The sequence below is a fragment of the Peromyscus maniculatus genome, chromosome 9, assembly GCF_049852395.1.
Source record: "Peromyscus maniculatus bairdii isolate BWxNUB_F1_BW_parent chromosome 9, HU_Pman_BW_mat_3.1, whole genome shotgun sequence".
Lineage (NCBI taxonomy): Eukaryota > Metazoa > Chordata > Mammalia > Rodentia > Cricetidae > Peromyscus > Peromyscus maniculatus.
This window is the reverse complement of record NC_134860.1, coordinates 10,241,264-10,268,334: the sequence shown is the minus strand read 5'-3', so window position 1 is coordinate 10,268,334 and position 27,071 is coordinate 10,241,264. Positions and strand designations below refer to the sequence as shown.

At 41.1% G+C, this 27,071-nt stretch overlaps 1 protein-coding gene across 16 annotated transcripts in view; it reads right to left on the bottom strand.

Moving 5' to 3' along the window:
- Positions 1-8,766: 8,766 nt before the first annotated feature.
- Ptpn20 (protein tyrosine phosphatase non-receptor type 20) overlaps positions 8,767-27,071 on the bottom strand; it is an 84,789-nt gene continuing 66,484 nt past the window's right edge. For 11 of the 16 annotated variants that reach the window (XM_042284305.2, XM_042284303.2, XM_076544376.1 and 8 more), the window contains 4 exons: positions 18,939-19,273; positions 16,998-17,213; positions 11,140-11,202; positions 8,767-10,325 (listed from right to left, as the gene is read on the bottom strand). In XM_042284305.2, coding sequence (XP_042140239.1) covers positions 10,260-10,325; positions 11,140-11,202; positions 16,998-17,213; positions 18,939-19,273 — 680 coding nt within the window. In that variant the 3' untranslated portion in view covers positions 8,767-10,259. Of the gene's footprint in view, positions 10,326-11,139; positions 11,203-12,383; positions 12,669-16,997; positions 17,214-18,938; positions 19,274-27,071 lie in introns of those variants that run through there. The other 5 variants (XM_076544372.1, XM_076544371.1, XM_076544380.1 and 2 more) reach the window with 4 other exon arrangements.

Sequence of the window (27,071 nt, the reverse complement as noted above, 5' to 3'; positions counted from 1 at the left end):
TGAAGTCATTTTCCAGTGCAAATTATATCATCAATCTCGAATGCATTGAATCACTCAACCTCTGAGCAGCACAGCTTAGCCTAACCCACCTTAAACACCATGCATAAGTCTATAGCTAGACAAGATCACCTCACACAAGCTGATTGTATAATGACATGTTGAGTATCTCATATAACTTGTGTGTTGTAGTAAATGTGACAAACAGAAGGGCTTTCTGGGTACTTTCACACCATCATGCAGTTGGAAATTGTGATGTCCAATCATTGTAATTATGGGACCATCTGTGCATGACCAAGGGGAAGAGGGATGCATGTGACACAGAGAGCCAGCTCCCCTGGCTCCTCACCCTTCCTTCCCATCAGCCAGCAAGAGGCCAAGGCTTTCTCCTAACAACAGTGGGGTCTAGCTGGGGGCAGAACAATACTGATCAGTGAAATTCATGTCACCAAGCATGCCACAGGTTGTTACTAATGTCTATAAGAAAACGAACAGGCCATTCAACTTACAGAAATCACAGTCCTACATGGAGGACCTCTCTTCTGAACCACACCTGCTAAGAAGGGCTTTATACAGGGCCAAGGCAAGACCACAATAAGAGCAAGTCAGACAAGAGTCAAGGTTTCCTCAGCCCAGCAGTTAGGAAGAGGGTCACACATACAACAGTGATGCCAGAAAATTCCAGCTGAGCTAGAAAGCTAGTTCTTAGCATTTTGCTGTATTTTTTTTCCATACTTAGAAATGTTGCCATCAGGTTACAATTGCCTATGGTACTCATCCAGTACCGTGCTGCACATGTGGGCTGCCTAGAAGCGATAGGTGGTATCATTCAAAATGAGTGCACAGTAGGCTGTACCATCTAGCCATGGGTATGACTCTGAGATGTTTGCACAATAGTGCAGTTCTAAGAATGAATCCTGGTTCTTAAATGATGCAAGGATGCACTGAGGAAGGACCATATACATTGTGTAGCCACTATTTTGATTAAGGGGCCACCTCTTCTCCTCCTCCTCCAATTTCCTGCTTCCAGTTGTTCTTGGTGAGTGGGCTGTCTCTGGTACTGTCCAGAGTGAACAGTTCCTTCTGTACTTTTGTCATGTGGTACCACCTTTACTGGCTTGCTGAGGTGGCCCAGGCAGGAGATATGATGGCTAAATTTCATTGTCAACTTAACACATCTAGAAAGAGGGATCTTCAATTGAGGAATCACTTCTGTCAGATTGACCCATGGGTAATGTGCGGGAGGCATTTTCTTGATTGCTAATTAATATAGCTGGGCTCAGCCCACTGTGGGTGGTATCATCCCTAGGCAAGTGGGTGTGGGCTGTGTAAGAAAGGAAGCTGAACATGAGCCTGGGAACAATCCAATAAGAAGCATTCCTCCATCATTCTTGTCTAACTCCCCTCAAAGACGGACTGTGACCTGGATGCATAAGATGCAATAAAACCTTTCCTCCCCAAGTTGCTTTTAGTCGTGGAGTTTAGCAAAGCAATGGAAAGCAAACCGGGAGTGGGGCTTTGTGGTACTGGAGCCATCACACAAAGGGCAGCACCCCCTTACAGATGATTTATTTTAACCAGCAAATCTTTCGTCTCTCTTCTAGCAGCAGAAGGAGCTAAGCAAAACAAGAATTCCAAAATTTGAAGGATTAAATTAACAGATTTCCCAATGCCTGTGCGAATGCCAAAGTGAGTAAAATACAACCCTGTTACACGTTCATTATGGAGAGCTTGTCTCTATAAAGAGACGTCTTGGGAAGGACTGGGACCCAGGTGCCGCCCATCTGTCAACTGTCTGTTTAACCATCCTGGTTGGCGCTGCATAATGAAAATTCAAATGTGTCTCTTTCCATTCCACATAAAAGGAAAGCCCCCATGGCCTCTTGTGACAATATTGCTCTATTTATTCTTTGCGCTGGAGAGGTGCTTGACTGTTTTAATGGCAAAGGAGGAATTGTGGTGCCTTAAGAAATGGCACAGTGAAAATAAGGGCTCTCTGTGTTTGTTCTGTGAACTGAAGCTTGGGGGGGGGGGTAATGGCCACACCCATGTTAAAGTTTCCATAAGACCTAATGGCTCATTAGACATTTTTGACTGTGGAGAGTTGAATGTCACAGGTTCAGCGCCAAATTATCTCACATAATCTTTAGTCTCCTAACAGCCACTCAGTGCCCACCGGTGTGCCCAACCTGACATCCTTTCAACTATCAGATAAAATTTTTGGGGTGTAGTAACAGGCCATTAGAGTCTACCAGCCCCAATGCTAAGAATGTCGTCAGAAAGCAGAAAAGCCACTTTGCTGTGACCCACTTCACTAATGTCCCCATCTACGTATTTGGAAAATGCCTTGACTTAAGTGACTATAAGTTTGTGTAACCGCTTCCACATTGGAACATATTATTTGGGGCAACCCGAACCCATGCTCCTGGGCCATGATATGTGGCTCAGAATAATCCTCCTCTTATTCCCTGTGAAGTGAAAGCTATGTTTTGCATTGGCAGTTTTGCTCATTTTAAAATATGAACTACTTGGAACAGGACAGGAATGTGTAGAGGCCCTTTGTCACTGAGGATGTTTAGAGATAACAGCAAAATCCAAGCTGCCCCTGACAACTGGGGGTGTGACTTGGGTAGGGGGAGCACTTATCTAAAAGAGAAACCAAACAGCCCCAGAGTGGAGCTGCAGGTAGACTATCCCTGGGCACCAGCTAGTAGAGAGAAGGGCTGCTGTGCCATGGGTAAAGAGGAGCAGGAAAGGTGCCCCGGGGATCCCAGCAGAACAGAAATCAACAGCACACAGCTGAGGATGCTCGCCAGACAGGAACAACACTGAGGCCTCCACAAGACAGAACAGAGATAGGCCCTTGATGAGGGGTAAGGGGGTAACAAACGGAGCTGCAGCAAGACGACAGTGCACTGGGTGGGGATTGAGGTGGGGAGGTATTCTTGTTTATTATCCAAGCCAACTCTTTTGCCTTCCTGCTGGCCCCCTGAGCAGAAGGAGCCAATGAACTGTGCTGTGTGCATGAAATTTGTGTTCAATGCTTAACAACATTCAATGTTAAGAGAAAAGGGAACAATGTTTCAAAATCTCCAACAGAGGAAAGACTGACATATGAATTTGACAGGGATCTAAAGTGCCACCCACACAAAGACAGTCCACACGTGCAACCAAGGAAGGCACAGCTCAAGGGTCCACTTTGAGAAAGTTACCAAAGGATGAGCTCCAATCAACCAAGCCACGCACCATGCCGACCTCAGTAACAACATCAAATATGTTGAGTTCTCCAGCTGTTTAACCTGCTCATTCCTATTCCTACAGTCATATTTCCACGCCACCAGCCAAGAGCCCTGACACTTATCACTTTGTAAGGCCTGCTCTTCCAGGTGTGAAGATACTAACACTCAGCAACACCAAGAAAAGTGATGAAGTATTCCCCAAACCCTTGCAATCATGGGGCCATTCTCTTTTGGACTGTCCTGTAGGACTGGGTCTGTACAACACGCCTGGGCGCTGGCATATGAAGGTCATACACTCATGTCAGAAACAAATATAAACTAGACATAAGACTCTAGGATCACAAACTTGTATGTAAGTAGTTACTAGTTCTCCCTTGATTCACCTAACTCTTCCTGAAGACCCTCTATGGACTCATCATGCTGGGCAAGTGACTCAAAGCCAAGCCAAGTTTGGGTGAGTCTTTGAAAAGATCATGGGAAAGGCATAAATGAATAGCTAGATATGTGCTTACTGTAGCAGGGGCACAAACCAACCAGTCACAAGACTCTAAGGGAAAGTGACACAATGCACGATGCCTCACACATTTGCCATCTTTCCCAAATTCCCTCACCTTTGACAGGACAGGAATGGTGGCCATAGTACTGCTTACCCTGTGTGGAAGGCAGGTGTAGGGTACAGTGCGTGAAACGTGGCCAGAAGATCCACACCAGCACAAAGGCCTGAGCGCGCGAAGGTGTCGGGGGCTAAAAGGTACCACCCACACGATCCTCAGTGCAGAATGGAGTCACAACCTGGTAAACCCATCACAGGTGGAAAATGCATTGAATCAACCTAACTTACTGAGTGCCAGAGCTTAGTGCCAGAGCACTGAAGCGTATAAGACGTTTCTCCCTAGTGATCACAGGGCTGGCCAGGGGTGCTGGCTGCTGCTGCTGCTGCTGCCCAACATCTTGAGTGAATATTATATAGTGCATCCCCCCTAAACTCAAAGTACAGAGTGATGATGATGATGATGGTGATGACGAGGCTCAACAGTATTGTTGAGTGAAGGACTGTCACCCAGTTTGAGGACATCTACCCAGCCAGGGTAGAACAAAACCACAAGCTTCTCATCCATACACAAGCCTTTCCTCACTTACTGGTACTCCCGGGTTATAGCCATTCTGAATTTACCCGTTCCCTCCCACATCAGCTTCTCTCTTGGCCAATGGGCCCTGATCCTGAGTGCCTCTTGGGACACCTTCAGGTCACAGTGCCAATCTGGCTTCTAGTCAATAAGCAACAATCACCTGTGTTCTCATCCTCAGTGATGAGGCACACACTCTTCTCTCTCACTGAAACCCAGGAGGAGCCAGGCAGTTGGGATCCCCAGGCATTCATGTAGCTGCCTCCCTTTGCTTTTACATTTATCCCTGCCCTTCCCCAACTTGACACTGTCAGCAGGACCACTGTAAAGCTGCCCGGTTTGGGGTCAACCATGACAATTCTTGAAAATTAAGTAATTTGGTCTCTAAACTCCTGCCCTCCTGGCCCTATTGACCCAGTAACAACTGGCCAGGAGACATGCTTATCCAGCCCCTCACATTAACTTCCCACATTCAGGCTACCCCTCATAACAGCCAACTTCTAGCCAAAACAAAGCTTCAAAGCTTCAGCTCCTTCCCACTCCTATCCTCTGAAACCTACAAGGGGCCCCCTGAACTCTCTGTTGTGCACCCGAACTTTCCTCAGAGTCCTGCCATGATGATATCTGCTTGTCTCTGCCATGGATACCTCTTCTAATGCATCTCCTAGCTCAAAGAACAATCTGCTTCCATATTCCCCTTGAACCCCACATTTGAAACCTTTCAGACCCACTAGCCAAGGGTCTAGTTTTGGATAAACAGGAACAACCCTGCTCCAGGGCGGACCTTCCTTTAAAAAGCCCTTATGCAGAGACCTTGGCTCTGCCAGGCGCCTTGGCAGTCTCTACCTTCTGAACAAATCTCTCCCATAGAACTTGACTGTGAGGTTAGGGTTGGCCATTGTGTTCAAGTATTACAGTAAGTCGGTTTCTGCATAGCTCTGAGAGCAGCTATCAGTGCCAAGGGGCCCAGGTATTGTTTTCCAGAGGCATTGGAAGTCTCATGTTAACAGGTATGGCAGCCCAGCATCCCTGGTAGGCCCCAGCATGCCCATCCTTGGTGGCAGTCTGCTATAGCAGTCACTGAAGGGTGCATATGCTACTTTGTTGTGTGAGGCCAGCACTGCGTAGCCTCTCTCATTTGGCTGTGGGGACCTGCCCCACCGGGAACTTAGGTCACCTGTGAAGAGGTGGCCCAGAACCGGAACCGAAGAAAGGCAAGTGCAAGTTCCCCAGCCTCCCTCTTACCCAGAGACAATCAGGGGCAGCGGGGAGTCAAGTCAAGACTCGTTTATTGATGGGCAGTAAGCCTCTTTTATACCAGAAAACCTCAGAACCCCCGGGGTGGGGGGGTGGTGAAGGAACCAACCAATCATTTTAAAGATCACCCTATTTACAAGTTGTTTATGCCCTGACATCATCTCTTGTTTTTAGCATAAATAACTTGAGCTAACTTTCTTTCTTACTATTTGTCTTTTATCTCCATACAAACAACCCAAGCTAACTTCCTTTTAGCCATCCTTTGTATCCATTCTCTGCACAAACAGCTTAAACTAACTTCCTCTGGTACCATTTGTATCCACTCTCTGCACAAACAGCTTAAAGCTTAAGCTCTATTTATCTAAATTTCTTTCTGCACCCTCTTTGCAGCCCATGTATGCCCCACATTTGGCCTTGACAATTATTTTAATGTTCTGCCTTATTTTCTGCTTCATACAGGCAGAATCCTGGGAAATAAGCACTTTGCCCCAGGAAGAGCATGTGCTTTACTAAAGATGGATATTCTGCAGAATGAACCACTGCCACAATACACATTTGTGTTTGGCCTCTGAAGAGCTTTTTATACAGTGAGTTGATAAAAGGAAAGATTGATTGCCAACATCTCAATAGTAAGCCCTAGCAGAAAGATACCGCCAAGAGTGCCATGGGTTCTCTAAGGGGTCTGTTAATCAAATCCACTCCTTTATCTACAAAAGAATCTCAGGCTCATCGCCGGCCTGGTGGTACAGTTTCCCCACCCTCGCTCCATCCATTCTTTAACAGACATGTGGGAGACAGTACTTGAGTTGGAGTCAAGCCTGCAAATACAGCTCCTCCCCCAGAGGACGACTCCCACAGGGGATATATAAGCGGCATCCCCAAAAACAGACTCATGGTTCTTCGGTCTTGTCCCCTTCTCCTCTCTGCAGGGCCAGGGAATAGCCCGGAGTGCTTTACCCATTAAACCTGGGCTTTCCAAACTGATTCAGTTTGTTGCAACGGCGGAGAGGCCTTCAGGAGGCCTAAAACTTAACACTAACTTTATAACAATTTTAAAAAAATACAAATGATTGTGGGTTGGTGAGGCAGCTCAGAGGTTACAGGCACACTGGCTGCCAAGGCTGATGACCTAAGCTCAAGGCCTGGGCCCCACATAGTGGAAGGAGAAAATTGACCCTCCCAGCTCTCCTCCGACCTCCACGTGCACTGTGGCATCACATCCCCCAAGCAAATGCACACACACTCATCCACACAAACAGCCTAAAGATTTTAATGTTTGACTCTACAATTGACAACTCTATCGTGTTCCACTGATCCATATCTCTGCACCCTAATTGCTTGCTTGCATTCTATCTTTCTTTTTTTCTAGTGCTATGGATCAAACTCAGAGCCTCACATGTGCTAGGCAAATGCTCCACCACTGAGTACAGTCCTGTCCAGAGTCACAGTGTTTAAATCACTTTGGCTTTTCCACCACAATTTGATTCCTCTTCTTTTCAAAAATTTTCAAAAAATATCTTGGCTCTTTAATGAACTCATTGTCATCTAGAAAATGATCATTAACTGCTCAATTCTTATTAAGTTTAATCTTAAATTGTTTTGGTTTTTGAAAGAGGGTCTCACTGTGCAGCCCTGGCTAGCCTGGAACTCACTATGCATACCAGGACTCACAGACATCTGCCTGCCTCCACCTCCTGAGTGCTGAGGTGAAAGCATGTTCCACCATGCCTACATCTGACAGAAGTATTTTATACAATTTTTTTCATTCAATGTTTCTGTCTCTCTGTGGCGATATAAGGGGCAAAACCACTCTCTAAATGGGTCAGGCAGTAAATGCTGTAGAACCACACAATCCACACAATGATAATTTGAATAATCCAGCCATTTCTATTGCATCACAAAAGCATCTGCAGATGATATTGTAAGTGAATGAGCCTGCAACATTACAAATACAAGCCGACTAGGGTGTGCTATCAAAGGATAGTTGAATAGCCATAGAGAAAGATCACATTTTACAAAGGCACCTTGGATTCTGACTTTGTAACATATTTTCTAATATTATTTTCAGTAAACTTATTTTTATGAAGGCAAATAAGTAATGTTAGCTGTCCAATATTAATAGTCATGACTGTACTTTGTACCCTTACACTATCCACAGCTCACTCACTAGTAATAGCACTGATGGCTTTGTTAATGGAGTCTACTTTTCCACCCTCAAATACAATGTGATTTTTAAAAAATTGTTCTTTATCATGGTCAAGCCTCAGCGATGATAGCTGTATTGGATAGCTTTTACAATACCTTCAGTTTCAGGCTGTTTCATAATGAAGCCATTACTCCTACTTTTGGATCATAGTTATAGACTAACTGAGTGCTCTAAGCCATCCATCCTCCCTCCCGAGTCCGCTAACCATTTTTTTTTTTTTTTTTTGCCGAGTGAACACATTCCAACTCTTCTCTTTCAGTTTTTCAAATCTCAAGACAACACAGAAGAAAATTCTTTCTAGGACTTAGAAAAAACTAAGTAGAAAATGGAAATTTCATTTTAAGTTTTTCAAGGTGTTTTCCTTTGAGATTTTTTAATAAAATGAATCATTGAAATGGCTTTTGAGTCATAAATGTAAACTTCATTGGAAGTTAGATGTTATAGAGAGACTGAGAGTGAAAAAATCAAAAGAAAAATAAATTAGTAAAAGTAGTGTGAGGATAAAATATGTAGTACTTATTTCTGAAAAGCCTTGATCTAACACTTAAGCATCACTAAAATATGTATTTGAAGTTAAAAGTTAATAATTATCTATGCTTACTTATAAATATTTTAAAACTTTCTTTAAATCAGCTTCACAAAGGTACCAATGAGAGCTGCAGACTCCCATTCAGGTGGAAAATGATTTACTACTGGTACAGAAGTTAGGATTTCAATTCATCCCAACTTTTTACCTTGAAGTTCACCTTCAAGAACAAAATGAAAACAAATGCAATTAGTATTCCCATGTTTACTTACTTAAATTCCCAGGAAAACTCAAAATAGTCCAGCTGTAAAAATATAACACACATTTAAAAAGGGGCATACTCATCACAACATGGGGAATGTTTCTGCACAAGAAATCACAAGATCCTGATAAATAAAAATACTTCAGGCAATACATAGTAAATATTTTCATTTAATAACATACAAAATGATATTATTGTTCAGCATAGACTTTTGTATATAAACAGTATAAATAGCTATAATCATCAACTTGAGTTAATGTCAAATATATGGCATATAATTATTTTTAAAGTGAGACTTATCGATTCTAATTCAACCAATTCAAGTATTCATTTAACCAAAGCAATAACCTCTTGAAAGTTTAGTATTTATAATTTTAGGAATTTTCAATATGATTCACAGCTCTGATCACTACTGAATTCACTGTACAAATACACTTATCAATTGCTTTGTGGCTTATAATTAAGAATGACTGATCACCAAAACCCCTTAACCAAAGAATCACTATAACTGTCTGAGGCAGAATCTCGGTATGATGAATATAATAATGGCCAGGAGTTTTTAACAAGAATATAGAAGTTTTCACTTTCACAACTATGAATTTGGTTTTCCAAAATCTAGTTCCAATGTCCTGCATGTAATTTTTTCTGCAGAGAAAGAAACAACTTAATGGGCCTCTAGAGAAAAAAAAAAAAGAGAGAAAGACAAACAAACAAAAACTTCTTTTTAGAGCTTAGTTAAAAAAAAAAAAAAAACACTTGGTATAACAGATACCAAAAATGACTCAAACTTACATAGCAATATCCTTATATTAAAGTTTATTGGTTAGCTAAAGATTAAGAGGCAAGTACCTCATAATAATTGCTTCTGATAAAGCAGACAGAATGGCATGTTAACTGCTAGGGCAGGATAGGAAAGAAGCTGGGCCTGGTAAACATTTCCACTGAATCTACAGATGGATGAGTATTTTCGTTTGGGGCTGATAAGCAGTGTGTTCATGGGAGGGAGAGGAGGGACTATTCACCCACAAGGGGTTTCCCAGGGCAGCAGGACAAGGGCCTGACTGCTCCAGGAAGGTAGCTCTTCCTTGGAAATCCCTAGGGTACTCTGGGACCATGGAAATATAGGACACACAAAAAAAAACAATGTATATCAAAAGCCAATCCATCCTAGAGTCCTTTTGAGTTATTCAATTACCAGATGGGAGTATGGACTCTAGCTTCTTTAAAGAACACAAAATGTTCTTTAAATCTGCAAAATGCTCATGAGAGGTCAAGACATGAATCTCAAGTTCATTGGCTCCATGTTCTCCCAGAATAAGGCTGTACCGTGTTAGAAATCTTTTGAGGCTTTTGTCCACTTTCCAAATAAAATCTTAATGAATACACTGAAGTCTTTTCTTGAGCTCTCTAATCCCTTACACCAAACAGCTGAACTGAGGTTGTTTCACGGAACTCTTGTTCCACTGGAAAACATGGGAGGGTGTTTGCTATTGTCCAGAAAGATCAAGTGAAAACAGTTCACTCCGTGCCGACGACGCTGCCTTCAGGGAGACTTCAGAGAGAAAATCAGAAGCAAACGGCATGGCCAGCAGACCCTTCAGCACAGGCTTCTTGGTAATCTCAAGTGAGAGGCGCAGACTCTTTCTTAACTCAAAGTCAGAAGATTCTGAAGAACTTCAACCACAATTTCATAACAAAAGTGATATTGCTCCTGTACACACACAAATGACAGTGGTGAGTAAGCAGACACCAGTGTCTCATTTGGGAGAAGACATCTGGAATCTTTTCCAGTCACGTACGAAAATTCCTCTCAAAGAATAAATGTTTATCTATAAATACTTAAGAACTTCTTTAAGCAAGTATATATTTAAATATGAAGAACATCAATAATCCAAAGAAATGTGCTGGTCTACAACTCTTTAACAGGCAGTGTCTAAACAGAAGGGAAATGTCAACATCCGTTTCCTTGTGTCTTCTCTAGCTAACCTAATTCTTTAATCCCTCATGTAATTATAACATTTCAAATGTATACAATTGCTATATAAATATACAACCAAATATATCCCTAATTAGATATACACATTATAGATAGTATACGTATCAGTTCAGAGGCAACTGTTTTTACTATAAATATTCCCTTTATTTTTCCCTGGTGATTACAAACTAATCTGTGAAATAATAAATATCTTTTTATAACATGCCAATAATCAATCGACAGACAGACATAGAAGCAAGTACACATTTCAAATTATTGTCTAGAAACTCAGTAATCAAATTAGATACACTGCTTACGCAGCATGGCCTCTCCCTTGCCCTCTGAGTAACCCCATGAAACAGATTCCCTTGCTGGGAACCTAATGTACTTTATCAAGATTATCAGAACAAAACAACTCCCCCAATGTCCACCTGGAACAGTAAGAATGAATGCAATCCCAAAGGTAAAAAGAACATTATGAACTGTAAGTGCTACAGTGTGCTATCTTTACCTTGCCTGCTCTTGTTAGAGTTATGAGAGGAGCGCCTACCTTTGTTTGGATCATGCCTTGACGCTGTTTTCTCATCTGGGTCACTATGTTCAGAATGTTGAACTGAAATGAGATGGCAGTAACTGAGTTATCCAGACAGTGGAGAGACACAGACCCACAGACTGCCAAATGAGCACTCTATACCTCTTTCTAGGGAAGAGATGTTGAGATGTAACCAGAAAGATCTCTTTTCCAGTCACAATATACATTTTTTTTATTTTTTAGCTTTTTATTTATTTTAAATTTAAAGAATCCAGTTTGAAACACAATTAGAAATACAACATTTTCAGTATATTTCTAAGTAATAAAACAGCACAGCATAAAAATTTTCATTCCAGTGGTTTATGTATCTTGAATTAACTTTTTATTAATACTTAATATACTAAAAAATCGCTTGATGAATTTGATTGTTATGAAGATGTTTGAAAACACAGCACTGTAGTTTTCTGGGTAAGTAGCATACTGCCTCCATTTCTGAGCCTGAGTTTATCTGTAATTAAGACAGGTAAGTTCGGTTTCTTTCTTGTTTGTTTGGGACAGAAGCCGTTTATAACAATATATGTTTTAAAGTCCAGCCTAATGGAGGAGGACTTGTTTTAGCAGACAAGGGCAGGGAGGAAACTATCACTTATGAGATGTGCTCCCAACGGAACTGCCCCTTTGTGGAAGCAGCAGTGGGATCTGGTCGAGCACAGCAGACCCTCCTGGGCCACACGAGCATGCTGTCTCCTATATCAAGAGACCTTTGGCAACAGTCACTATACACAGCAGTGTGCACCTGCACAGCTAGAGGTGGCAGTGACCGCAAGTCACAGGGGTCTGCTCTTAGTCCACAACGACATGAGTCCAAATGCCTGAAGAATTTAGGAACTCTTACAGTCGCCGGACTCTGGTGGTGGATCACTGCGGAGAGGGACCAGCTGATAGCCTATGGACCAGCTCAGGCACAGACAACTCATCGGGAAAGTTGGTGTGGTGCAAGAACAGTACAGACACACTAACATGGCCATGCTAACATAATATTTAAGATTTTCAACCATAACCCTGCATATTTTTATTTTATCGTGTGTGTGTGTGTGTGTGTGTGTGTGTGTGTGTGTGTGTGTGTGTGTGTGTGTTCATGTATGTGCAGGTACATGTACATTTAGAATCCAGAAGTCAACTTTAGGTCTCATCCCTTGGGAATTGTCCACCTTATTTTTCCAGGCAGTTTCCTTCTGGGACCTGGGCTCATCTATTAGGCTAGGTTGGTTCATCAATGACCTTCAGGGATCCACCTGTCTCTGCCTCCTAAATGCTAGGATCACAGTGAGTGACATCATGTGGGTTCTGGAGATTGACCTCAGGTCCTCAAGACTACAAGGCAAGCACTTTAGTGACCACAGCTATTGTTTCTCAGGGTGCTTTATGCATTCAAGATGCATGGCATTTCTTGGATACATAGTTTCCAAATATTTTCTCCCAATCTGTAGCCTGCCTCTCATCTTCTCCCTAAGGTCTTTTGTAGAACAAATTATAGAGGAATTAATCTGGAAAATAAGAAGGAATGCATATTGAAAAGAAAGCAATAAATCTATTTGCAGATGCCACAAATCATCTTTGTAAAAAATGATAACTAACCATAACTAAATAAGACTCCAGAATAAATGAGCTTGACAAGGTCACAGGATATAAAATCAACATAAAAGTCACTTGCATTTCTACATTTCATTTTTATTGCAATAAATATGTGAAAACTGAAAGTTAAAATAGTAAATTTACAATTTCCTCAAAGAAAATGAAATAGGATAAATTTAACAAAATACATAATCTATATTCAGAAAATTGTGGAATACTTACAAAAGAATGCAAAAAAAGACCTAATAAATGAAGAACTATATAGTATGTTCATTGACTTGCTGATTAAATTCAGGGAATTCAATACAGTCATATATAGGCTTCAAGTAATTTTTACCACAGTCCCATCAGGCAAGCTGTGCTGACTAGTTTTATGTCAGCTTGACAGAGGTTAGAGACATATCTGGGAAGAAGTCTTAACTGAGCAAATGCCTCCATAAGACTGGCCTGTGGGCAAGTCCGTGGTGTCCTTTCTTTGTTGGCGATGGACATGGAGGGCCTAGGCTGCTGTCAGTGTACCATCGCTGGGCAGCTGGTCATGGGAAGCAAGCCAGTAAGCTGCACTCTTCCTGCCTCTGGCTTCAGCCTTGAGTTCCTGCCCCAATTTCCACCAGCGATGCACCGTGTGTGACATGGAGCTGTGAGCTGACACAAACCCTTTCTCCTCCAGCTTCTTTTTATCACAGCAATAGAAATCCTAACCAAGACACAAACTAGCCATAAAATTTCTACTGGGAAACTAAGACTCTGAACTGGCTAAGACACCTTTGAAATGTAAGAATAAAAGTGTAAGGAATGAGTCTATCTAATATTAAATATTTTGCGTAGTTACAGAGATCCAAAGATTGATACTGGCAGCAAAATAAAACACACAGATCAATGAAAGAGGCTCCAGAGCTAGAACAGCCCCATGGGAATATACTAAATGATTTTAAATAAAGGTATATCAGCAACTCTAAATAGGAAGAATAATCTTCTGAACAATGGTCTAGGAACAACTGGTTATCCATATCCAGTAAATAAATGAGTTAAATAAATCTTAACCAAAACTTTATACTTTACATGCTCAACATGGAGTATGGACTTAGGTATAAAATATAAAACCTGAATTCCTGGAAAACAGTAGAAAGTTTCCTTGGGATCTAGGTTCCTAGAGTTGATATTTGAAACATGATGCACAAAAAGAAAAACTAAGGTTAAGTAATTAAAATTAAAACATTTATCTATTAGAAGCTCTTAAATTATAACTTAGTGTTAGGTAAATTATGGTAATTAATCCACAGTCCTCAACCTTAATTTATTGATGGCAAAAGAAGCTTTGCTGAATTATCTTGTCAAGAAGGACACAGCCTTCCTAGTAGGGTTGTACTGGTCAACAAAAGACGGAAGTGACTGAGAGGAAATGAAAGCTAAAAGATTTCACACAAATTCTATAGGAATTGAGGTTCCTCATGTAACTGAGTTTTATAATAATTATTGTTTGTATGTGCTAAAACCACACATGTATTATTTACAAAGATGTGCTGGCTAACAAAGCAAAGGGACCATTAACTTAATGCCATTCATAATAAGAAGCATTTATACAAAAACAAAAGAATTATTTTATAGACATTAAATTAGAAAGCCAGCAAAAGCAGATATTCAACATTTCCCACTTTAATGCTGGGCAGGCTTCTACAAAATAGTGTTTGAATTGCTAACAGTAAAAACCATATATAGCCGTCAAAAAAAAAAAAAAACGGTTAAAACTGCTCTAATGATTTCTTTCTTTCTTTGAAATTTTGGTAAACAGATGGCAAAAGACAGTTATTTCTAATGATGCTCTAGGCTGATAAATTTGGGAACTAGCTAATGACAGAGAGTGACACCAGCTCCGCTGAACACGACTGTAAACACCAACAGGGATTCAGTCGGTGCATGGTGGATAGGAGAGAGGTTCACTCTTGCCAAGCTGAGCTTGCATTGATGACAAATGCACCTAGTTCTAAACTAGAAACTCAAAGTACTGCAGCACAAATGTGACTTGCAGCTCATATTCTGCAGGATGAAATTCAGACATTTAAACCATAATGACAAAAAAAGATTCAAGGCTTTAAATCAGAAGGTAAGTCAACACACTGCTTCATCAACAGTCCTACTCTACTAACAAAGCAAAAAGAGCCAATACCTTCCAGATGAGACTGTGGTTAATACTGTTGCATATAAGTTAAATGATAAGAAGGAAAATGTGTTTCATTTTGGCTTATTCTCCCCATTGCATCACAGTTCTCTTCATTACATTAGCTGGTGGTTAACAGTTACTATATGCTCACAATGGAAAAAAAGAAAAAAAGTTTTGCTGAGAATATTTGACAAACTCTTGATGTTTCTTCCAGTCAAGAACTAGTTTGTTCTCAATGTTTTAAGGGGTTTTAACCCAGCTTGATTAAGTGGTTGTAAATAACAATAAAAAGACAATAAAAATACCCTCTTATTTTTATATCTGTAGGGAGCAGAGGAAGAAGCCCTGTGTGGGTGGCGTCTAGAGGAAATGCGTGCTGTTGACACAGGCATGGACATGCCAAGGACCCTGAGTCCTTCCACAGACTTAACTCTCTGGTGACAACAAACAAGGTCTAGTGAACATAATTTCTCAGGCGAGTAGACCATGGCATCAATAAGAACGTGAGTTACTGACAGTATGGAGTCCTACACTTCTTATTTTCAGCCACAGTATTTCATAAATTAGAAGCATCATTTTTTCAGTGTTGGACATCACACCTTGATCATGCCAGGCAAGCACCCACTACTGATCTACAACCTCAACTCAGACAAAGCACCACTAAGAAAAAAAAACTACCAAATAAACCATAGAAGATCAGTGATAACAGGTATTTTAAGTGAAAAGAAGCTATTATGTGGGGGAAACAGTACTGCTTAGATTGGACAAAAGATACATAGCTTTTACAGCTGCTACAGGAATGTGAAACCAGGATAAATGTTCGTAAATCACTTCAGAACTTGTGATAGATAATACATGAGCTAACAACATTATACCAGCGTATTCACTGCTAAAGGATAAAACATTAGTTCCTAGTTAAGCTTTCAGCATTTTAGGACATTTTTGTTTTTTGACTAGCCAATTTATATTCATCATTCATAATGATGCTGTGAGTTTGTTTCGGACAGCGCTGCCAATTCTCATTCTCACTTGCACAACCTGCTGGAGTTGTGCCTGCTCTAAGCAGGCCAGGTCCATCCTTCAGTGTTCAGACACTAACACACAATCACAAGAGTGAAATGCTAGCAGATAGGAGAAGACCCATCTTTCCCTAAGGACTGTTTGCCTGGCTCCTCCTTGATCTTCCACCTCAGGGAGGCCTGCCTCTCTTGGAGTACGACTGTGCAAAGCCTGGAACTCCAGTAATTTACCCTGTCCCACAGGAAGGTAACTGCAGGATACATCTGCCAGGGCAAATGGCTCTCAGCCTGTCAACTGGTGACTGAGGTTAAGGACTGTCACATTCCATACGGGCAGTGTAAGAGCTGCCTTCTACGGTGCCCGCACACTAGGCAGGTACCTCGGTGCTGCGGCACGGAACAGTTCGGGAGGTAAGCCATTGTGCCACACATCTAAAATCACATTCTCATTCCGCTTAGTAACAGTAAAGGAGAGTATAACCATCATATATCAAACTCTGTCTCTCACACTTCCGTTTAGGAGAAAAGTAAGGAATTGCTAATGTTTGGCTCATATCCATGCATATTTCTCTCCTCATTTTATGTTAAGAAAACTGATTTTGAGGGCTGAAGTTGAGGATGAGCAAATTATATAAAGTCACCCAAATCTAAAGCATACAGTAAAATTGGCAGTTAAGCCTAGAGACCTCTCATTAACTCTGAGCTCAACATTTTTTCAACATACATGCATGTCAGATTTGTTCACTAAAAGCAAGCAGACTTCACTGAGCTTACCTAGGAAAATACTAAAGCCATAAGTGGTGCACAAAGGAAGGAAATGAATTCGTACTTACGGAGAGTCCATTCCTTTCTATACTATCCTCACCAATTATTTATATAATACACTTTAATCCTCACTACCATTCCCAGGAGCCTGCAGCAAGCCGAGTGAGAATGAGGTCTCCCAAGCTACTGAGCCACTGATGGGCTACGCTGGTCCAGGTCAGTCTTCCACTAACACCAGGCTGTTAAAAACCATGCTTAAAGACAGTATCAGTTCATCGGCTTCATCACACACTTACTGAGTAGTTCTTCTCGATGGCACAGAACACGACATCCACACATATTAACACCCCCGTCCGGCCTACACCAGCACTGCAGTGAACAATCAGGGGTCCTGTAATGTGGCTCTTCCTCACATAACGGACATATTTTATGAAAAAGTCTGCTGAGACAGGAGTGCCATGGTCTGGCCACTTGGTGAACTGCAAGTGTTTTACGCAGTGACTCATTCCTGTCTGTTGGAGAGACACAGAGAAGTTTATTGATTTCATATATTAGAGAGCTCATTTCAATTTCTAATATACTACCACCACCAATGATGATGGTGGTGGAGGTAGTGGATACTGGTATATAGAGCATTCAGAGTGTGGTAACCTAATTTTGATGTTTACAGAAACTGAAAGTTGCCAGACTTAGCTTTCTCCATTTAAAAAAGAACACAATAATGAAAACAATAAAAATAAGAATGCTCCCCAGGAGGCAGGAATCCAACATTTGCTCCCCACCAGGTAATGTGGCAGGAGCTTCACATAGGTTATCTAATTAAATCTTTATATCAGCCTAAGATAAAAGCACTATTTTGTCTCCATTTTTAGAGACCAGGATTGGGAGGTAAATGCTAGGTCACAAGGCTTCCATATTTCGAGCTTGGATTTGAATGTATGCCTTCTAAATCCAGAGCTACCACCTTTCTTCTATATCATGAGGCTGCAGAAAAACCAAGATTTCAAAGTACTTAAAAGTAAAAAATGGGCTGACACATTCAGAAGGGTCTGCACATTCTGGTACAGTAGCCAAACATTCATGGACAGCATGGTTTCAAAACCCTCTTTGTATCATGAATTATACGTCCTAAGCACCTGGTAAGTCTGGCAATTTTATTAAAAAACAAAAAAACAAAAAAATTTTATTAAACACAACCTGTGAGTGTTTAATCCCAGTTACCACTTATAAAATTTTGTTCTTTTGCAGAAATAGGGTATCTCATGTTCTAGCTGGTTCCTTCTTTCTGTCTACAGCCATACTTTATCCTTCATTGTTCTTCAATAATGAACAAATTTATGTTCCAGAGCATTTAACACACACACACACACACACACACACACACACACACACACACACACGGCCAAGGCAATTTCTTTTTCAATTGCTTGCTTCCTTTCTTTCTCAGCTAGGTCCCTCACAATCCAGTTGTGATGTTACCTTCAGTAACCCTTTTCTCAAACTCCAGAGAACACTAAGTATTTCCCATCTCTGCTCCAAAGCACCCCATGTGAATCTTGGCATTAGCACTGAGCACAACAGCTCAAAGATGGGAGAATACAGATATTTCCTTGTTCGCTGTGTAGCAGTGAAATGCAGCAGTGGTGTGCACTCTGGACAAACTCAGTGCATGGCTGCCACACTTGACAGAAGCCACCAAAGCATGTCCCAGGACCAGAAACATCTAGGACCACTCCCCCACCCTGCTTTCCCCTTTCCGTTGTCTTCTCTTTCCAAAGTTTGGCTAAGCAGAAGTGAAAATTTATAGCTTCATTCCTAGACAAAAAGAGGTTAAAAGTTACTTTTATTTTTCTTTTAGAGACAGGGTCTCTCTCTAGTGCTGGCTGTCCTGGAACTCTCTCTGTAGACCAGGCTAACATCGAAGTCACAGAGAGCTTCCTACTTCTGTGCCTGAAGTTCTGGGATTGAAGGTAGCATGTGCTACTACCACTGGCAAAGGTTACTTTTTTTTCTTTATTCTTCATCCTGCCCACAGCCTCCTCTCCCTCCATTCCTCCCAACACCATTCTCCCCCTCTCCCTCAGATTCATGGCTCCTCCATTTCCCTTGAGAAAAGAGCAGGCCTCCCAGTGATATCAACAGAACACAGCATACTCTTAGTATGTATTCCACTCTAGTGGAATACATCAAACTTATATCGTAAAACATGCATCTACTAGCGACATTTTAAGACTTACGGACTTCTTCACAATTTGAAATATTCGAATGATGAAATACTGAGTTATCTGAAAGTTCTCTAGAAGGATTCGAAACTGTTTCAATTCCAATGGCTCCTTCAGAGTAATGGGCCAGTAACTGTGACACTTGATAACTCCACCTTCTATCTCTCTGGTTATCATAGCAATAACATTACAGTTATTTTCCATAACCATTTGCCAAAAGTCTTCTATAGTTTCTGGCAGTGGTCCTTGAGTAGCAATATAAAAATACTCTTCATCATGATTTACTATTCTAATATAACTAGCATTGATGTAGTCCTTGTGTTTTCCAAGAGGAACACGTGTTGAATCATCTATTATAGAAACAGAAACATAGTGAAAATAATGGAAGAATGGGGTATACAATATATCCAGACTTCATAAAAGCATCCCACATAGGTAAATCCATGTATTTCTTTACCCTCCCCCTCAAAAAAATGGCATAGGAAATTCTTTTCAAGAGTCAAGTTTAAATTATTTCCTCCATAAAACCTATTTGTAAGACTTGAGAAATAAACACTTAGGAGGATTTTAAGAGCAAGTGCCATCACCACCATGCAGCACCTGTGAGATCCAGTAGTGTTAGACCAAAGGGGCATCTGCTGTTCACTACTATGCAACTGAACACAGCAAAGAAGCAGCTTTCAGGGGCATTCTCCTGAAAGTCAGGGAAATCTGTAAGTATAGGGCAGTGGAGACCAGAGTTTTTACAAAATAAACCTAATAATGATTTAGAGATAAATTCCAGTATTAATGGGATTCCACCAATGTCTTTATTGCAGCCAGGCAGCCATCTTTTCCAATTCTTCCTCAGCTTCCACTGCGTGTAGCAATGTGCCAATCAAAACAGATGTGTAGTTTGAATGTAATTATGGGGGTAAGCTCACAGGGAGTGGCACTACTAGGAGGTGTGGCTTTGTTGGAGCAGGTATGGCCTTGTTGGAGGAAGTGTGTCACTGTGGGGGTGGGCTTTGAGTTCTCATATATGCTCAAGCCATGCCTAGTGTCTCAGATCACTTGCTGCCTGTGGGTCAAGATGTAGGACTCTCAGCTTCTTCTCCAGCACCATGTCTGCCTGCAAGGCATCTTTGTCACACCATAATAATGATAATGGACTAAACCTCTGAAAATACAAGTCACCCCAATGAAATATTTTTTCCTTCATAAGAGTTGTTGTGGTCATGGTGTCTTTCCACAGCAATAAAAAACCCTAACTGAGACACAGGTATGTGGCAAAAAGATGGCACTGAAAGTCCTGGCTCAAAGAGCATGTGACTTGTCTAATATTGCCAGCAGTGTGAGGAAAACTGGCATTTGACCCACGATAAACTCCACCATTCAGGAGCTCTTGTTTTACTGCACACAGACATCTGGAGCTCTGTTCTACCACTGCTCCCATGTAGAAAGCAGAAGTGAACTCAGCACTCGGCCTTCCCTGCCACACAGTGTTCTCACCAACTGCCTCTCCCTAGTTCTCAGGGAAACATTAGTAGTCATTTAGCAACTATGCTAGGCTTAATGGTCACCAAACAAAGACTGTGGCTTCTGACAGAGTCCATCTTGAATTCCAACATAGTATACAGAATTCTCTTATAAAGATGAACAGGAATATCTATTTGCTAAATATAGAAAAACACCAAATATTTCCAAATAGGAGCAAGTACATGCTGTTAACTGACATCCATCTCTCCATCTCAAATAGTACTTTATATGAACGTTTTCAGTTTTGAAAAGGGAGATTAGAAGTGTTAAATAATTTAACAAAATCCAACTTAGAGATATAAACCAGAATTACTCAATTCAAATTCCTGTCCTACATGTCCCTACTTGTGAAGTCTTCTAGGCTTCACAAATCCCCCCCAAATAATTACATATTTTATTGACTCTCAAGAGAGACTCAAGTTTGCAGAAAGACATCACTTGAGTTGGGATAAGATTAAAGAAGAGAGTTATTAAGACCTTAAGGCCAACATCATGGAAGTAAACAATTACTTTCTGATTGGATTAAAGGTACACTCCACAAGATGAAACCTATCCTCGACACCATTATCAGGCCAAGAACCAATGGCTAGACAGTTAAGACCCTAGGAGAAAACCTACTACTATCATGCTGCTAAAAGGCCACAGTATTAAATCAAATGACCTATCATTATACCCATATATTAAAGTATCTCTCAATCCTCATCAGAGGAGCTTACATTTTATAGTAGATAATGATCAATGCAGAGACCCACAATTGGGCAAATGCCCAAATGAGAATAACAGACTGTAGGATGTTCAGCCCTAAATGAAACCTATACACCACACTCTTCCCTCCAAAAGCTCGGGCACCATTGCAGAGGAGGGTGTATAAGAATGTAAGTGAAGGTATGGCCGGGCGTTGGTGGCGCACGCCTTTAATCCCAGCACTCGGGAGGCAGAGCCAGGCGGATCTCTGTGAGTTCGAGGCCAGCCTGGGCTACCAAGTGAGCTCCAGGAAAGGCGCAAAGCTACACAGAGAAACCCTGTCTCGAAAAACCAAAAAAAAAAAAAAAAAAAAAAAAAAAAAAAAAAAAAAGAATGTAAGTGAAGGTAGACGACAATAGGAATGTGCTTTCTGGACACAGCAGGCAGTTGCATTTATGAACTCACAAAGGTTGTGACAGCATATACAAGACCTGAGAAAGCTCAAGCCTGGCCAAATGCCAGCACGGAGAGGAAAGCTGGGTACAATGTTCCCCCTCTAGCTGTGTGCTACTGGCAACTGATAGCTGCTGGGAGAAGTTTCCTCTAAGAGTGCAGTGCCTGAGAAGTAGACCATGCTCCCATAAAAGGCCCACACACTCAAGAATGTTTGGACAGACCAGACTGGTCTTCATGGGGAAGGGGAGGACACAAAGGTGGATGGGAAGGGAAGGAGAAGGATCTGGGAAGATTTAGGGGGAGAGTAAATATGATCAAAACATGTACAAAATCCTCAAAGAACTAATGAACATTTTTTTAATAACATAACAACAAAAAAGGCAAAAGTCATACATACAGGAAGCAAACATTGTGTTGATGGGTTATTGAGGTGATGTTGCCCCTGTGCACCCCTTACTCCCTGAATCCTGGCCACAGCAGGTACTGTGCGTACGTACAGTCCACTAGAGAATACTGTCCCAGGAAGATAATGTCATCCATTTAGCACTAAAATTGTCTTCAAGAGGATATTCAACTACTCTATCAAGTAAGTCTCCTCAGAATGGTGGAGTCTATGATAAACACCTCATAGGAAAAAGCCACTGCTAAGAGCCATTTGCCACAAAGAGAGTTTCTTTGTGTTGTGGCACACCATGATGGTGTGTAAGGCATTCTGTAGGTCTACAGGTGGTAAATTTGGGAAAAGCACTGTGTCTAGCAAAGGCAACTCCATATTCAGAGTAAATTTGTCTTTTTACTCTGAAAAAAACCTCACTATTTCTTCTATGATAGAAGTGGCTCAGCATAACCTGCCACCTCAGGGAACGGTTTCATGTCAGGGACTCAGTGCCACTCCATGCCCACATTCTGGAAGCCCAGATACTCAGCAATGGTTGCTCTTGGTGAGTGGCAAGAAGTCTCTGAAGCTGAATCCATATATACCCTCCAACAGTGCCAAATAGGCTGTTTTTTCATAATCTACTGAAAAACAGCAAGGTAATTAGAGGAAATTATCCTGTCCACAGAACAATCCATCTACAAGGTCTCTGCCCTTTGTTGAAGTCACTCTTCATGAGCACTCACATGGAACATCAGGATCTGTGTGGGCTTTGCTCATTTAGAAAGTTCTACCTATATACCTTTTCCCTAGACCTCCTTTATTACTAACTTTTCAATTATATTCTTCCAAGGCCTTGATCATCCATCTAGTGAAGGCACTGGCTATCACCTCAGCTGACCCTCCAACCATTTCTCCAAGGAAATGAACAACCAAGTACACCAAGCCAATTCCCAGGAGGTATATACCCTTCACCACTACACTTCAGAAATGTCTCTCTAAAAAGAGCAACTGTCACAACAACACAGACCATGTAGAACCCTCTGTTTCCCTGACCACAGGGAACTCCTCATAAGAACATGGGTACACGCTAGGGAGAGAAAGTAGTGTACCGGCAATAAGGATCTTGGACATTTGGACAATTTTTTTCATGGAACTTATTTGTGCCTTCAGAGTTATGGTGGTTTGAATGAGAATGGCTCCCATAGACTCAAATAGTTGAATGTTTGTTCTCCAGTTGGTGGGACTGTTTGCAAAGGATTAAGAGGTCTGGCCTTATTGGAGAAGGTGCGTCACCAGGGAGGCTTTGAGATTTCAAAAACCCATGCCACTTCCCAGTTCACTCTGCCTCGTGCTCATGGATCAGATGTGAACTCTCAGATACTGTTCAAATGCCATGCTGGTCTGCCTGTTGCCATGTTCATGGACTCTAACCCTCTGGAATTGTGAGCTCCCAAATTAAATGCTCTCCTTTATAAACTGTCTTGGTCATGGTGCTTTGTCACAGCAATAGACAAGTAACTAAGAAAAGGGTCTACTCAAGAAGAAACTCACATCTACCATTCTTTCTGATAATCAAGTGATGTGTATACCCAGCTTAATGGCTTGGTTATTCACAGAGAAGCAATCTCTATTTAGTTCTCTACTATTCAGTCTCTGCTAAGGTGTACGAGTAGGCTAAAAGCCTGCTTCTCCAAAGGAAAGTTGTTCACAGAGGGATTGCGGGGCATTGCTTCAAAATCCTAAGAATCTTCAGAGTACTGCAGCGGGTTCTAAACAGCATGACTGCCACAGACCATTACATCTGCTGAATCCAAGTAGCAGAGCCTTGCACAGTGGTCTACATTTGTGGCAGAGCCTTACACAGTGGTCTACATTTGTGGCAGAGTCTTGCACAGTGGTCCACATTTGTGGCAGAGCCTTACACAGTTATCTACATTTGTGGCAGAGCCTTACACAGTGATCTACATTTGTGGCAGAGCCTTACACAGTGATCTACGTTTGTGGCAGAGCCTTGCACAGTGGTTTACATTTGTGGCAGAGCCTTACACAGTTATCTACATTTGTGGCAGAGCCTTACACAGTTATCTACATTTGTGGCAGAGCCTTACACAGTGGTCTACATTTGTGGCAGAGCCTTACACAGTTATCTACATTTGTGGCAGAGCCTTACACAGTGATCTACGTTTGTGGCAGAGCCTTGCACAGTGATCTACATTTGTGGCAGAGCCTTACACAGTTATCTACATTTGTGGCAGAGCCTTACACAGTTATCTACATTTGTGGCAGAGCCTTACACAGTGGTCTACATTTGTGGCAGAGCCTTACACAGTTATCTACATTTGTGGCAGAGCCTTACACAGTGATCTACGTTTGTGGCAGAGCCTTGCACAGTGGTCTACATTTGTGGCAGAGTCTTTTCTTTATAATTCCCATCTAAAAGAAGAATATGTTGCCACCCAGGGGCTAGAGAGGCTCGCAAGACATGTCTCCCCTTTGGCTGGAGAAGCCTGATGCAGTAATTTATTTTTCTTCCTAGATGGGTGTATTTTAAAATGTCCTACCAACTTGGACCCCTAGAAATTTCAACCACAAAAGTTCCTTTTAGTTGTATTTTCCATTTTCTGATATGAAAATGTGTTGTGAACAAGTCTAGAGTACTTGCTACTGTTTCCACCACAGTGGCTTGTGTGATACCTTACAGAAGGAAAAGATGGTTGAAAGCCCTTTGAACTCAACTATGACAGAACTGAAAAGCTGATCTATCTCTGAGTTCAGACAGTCAAGTGAATTCCTAGCTTGACCAACTGAAAGCAAACTACTTCTAGTGATGTCCATATACCTCCTCAACGTGTCTTCTCAAATTGTTTGCTTATTTATTCTAGGAATATTGTTCTTTGAGTTATAGAAATTCTTACTGTATTATAAATGCATATCCTTTGTTAAGTAGATGTTTTATACTTAATTTTCTTCTAGCCTGCCTCTTGCAATTTTTTTTTAAGCTTCATGAAGTCTAATTTTTCCTTTGGCAGTTTTAGAGTTTTGTGTCCTGCTGAGAAAATTCTCACTAAATCTAATGACGCTAAATTTTTCTTTGTTTTTTTCCAAAAAATTGTATGTTTTTAATTTAAAATATTGTTTTATATGTATTTATACATGTCTCTGTGTGTTTATGCCACATGTAGTGTGTGTGCACATACATGTGTATGTGTACACATGTGCAGAGGACAAAAGAAGATGTCAGACTCCTGAAACTGGAGTTACAGGCAGCTATAAGCCATCTGACATGGGTGCTGGGAACTGAACTTGGGTCCTCTGGAAGAACAGCAAGAATTCTTAACTACTGAGCCATCTCTCCAGTCAAATATGGTTTTTATTATATTTAGTTTTGTCACCTATTTGAATTCATTTTTATATAAAGTATGAAGTAAAGATTAGAGGGACTTTTTATTATATAAATATGAAGTTGACCAGACTGTTTATTGAAAGAATATCTTTCCTCATTGTTCGGTATCTTTAAATTTACATATTATCATCTCCCCTGCCCTCATCACATTCTCCCCTGCCCTCATCACATTGTTATAAAGAATATGCAGAAATTTAAGACGCTATCATTATTAGTCTTGGTTACATCTTGACTCAGAGACAAGTAACAGAAAAAGTATTCAACCTGGAGTTGAAGACTTTGTGTACAATGTGTTCTCACTTCCCTTATCAGCCAGTAAAATGTTTTGCAAGTTGTAAAGTGTTAAATAAATGCAATATATTGTGTTTCCACCAGGAAAGCCTTGCTTGCTTTGCATGATGGTACAAGGCCATAAATATGACTATGTAAAATGAAACTGCAAAATATCTTAATAATTAATAGGAAAATATGATTGTTTTATGGCCCTTAACAGTTTTGTTAAAGTTTTAAAAACTTTCCTGTTGCTTATAAATATATAGAAAAAAATTGAAGCAAGACTCCTATTTATTTTGAACAAGAATCCAAGACATTGGAAACACTGAGAATTAAAGCACTTGTAGTTTGGACAGGGTTTGCGTCTTCCTTTCATTGTGTAACTGAGGGTGAGGTTCTTGTTGTGTACTGGTTGTCATATTCCCTCCTGTACTTGGATTTGTTCCTCTCATTGACCCTCTTTCTTTCCACTGTTGTGAAACCATCCTAAAGTTCCTGTGATGTCAAGCTTCTAGTCAGCACACTTGTAGGTGCTCTTCATCCTGGCCATCCCAACCACTTCCTGCTTTTTGGTAAGTCACCCTTCAGCAAGTCCTTCTGGGTGCAGAAGTAGAGGCTCTTGCTTGGGGACAAGATCACATGCTCCAATCAGCTATTTACTCTACGGGGTTATTTGTGTTCGGTTCTAATTGTAGCCCCAGAATTATAACTTTTCTCTCCTCTGCTGTCAATGACAACTGTCTTTGCTGGTCAACTCTCTCTTGATTATCCTGTTTGTAGAGTGCCATGTGAGTTTTTCACGGGGGGATAAAGGAGCAACACAACCGCATGCTTTGCTGTTTGTTCACACAACACAGACAGATTTTGAAAGAAGTCAGGTTAGTCCTGGTATGCTGCCCATCTTTTCCTGACACAGTAATCTGCACACTGAGGAGTTAATTGTCATACTTGCTACGTGTATAACTATTCATGGTTAACATACAGTGACAACGGACCTCTGTGTGATTCCTGTTTCAGTATTCCTAACAGTATGTTGTGTTGGTAACGATATGTGCACACATCAGGCTCTGCAAGGTGAAGGCTAACTAAAGAGAGGGCAAATAAATGACTCGTGCCTTTCCTGGTTTGTCATCTGAAACTCCTCTGTACGTGTGATGGAGAAACCAGAGAAGCTTCATGAAGCTTCACAGAGGCTGACACTTCATGGTTCTCACCCACATAGGCTGACATGTAGATTAGACTAGACTGTGTTATAAAGTGAGCAAATCTTAAAATAGCACTTAGTTGAATTACAGTTTAAGTAAAGCAAAAACTTTAGGATGATTTCCCTTATTTTTAATCATTCAAGTGAACTTTTTTGTGTCTACATAGCTCCTTGTCAACCTTTGTGCCCAGGACAGAACTCAAGCAGAATCAAGTACATGTACACTTTACT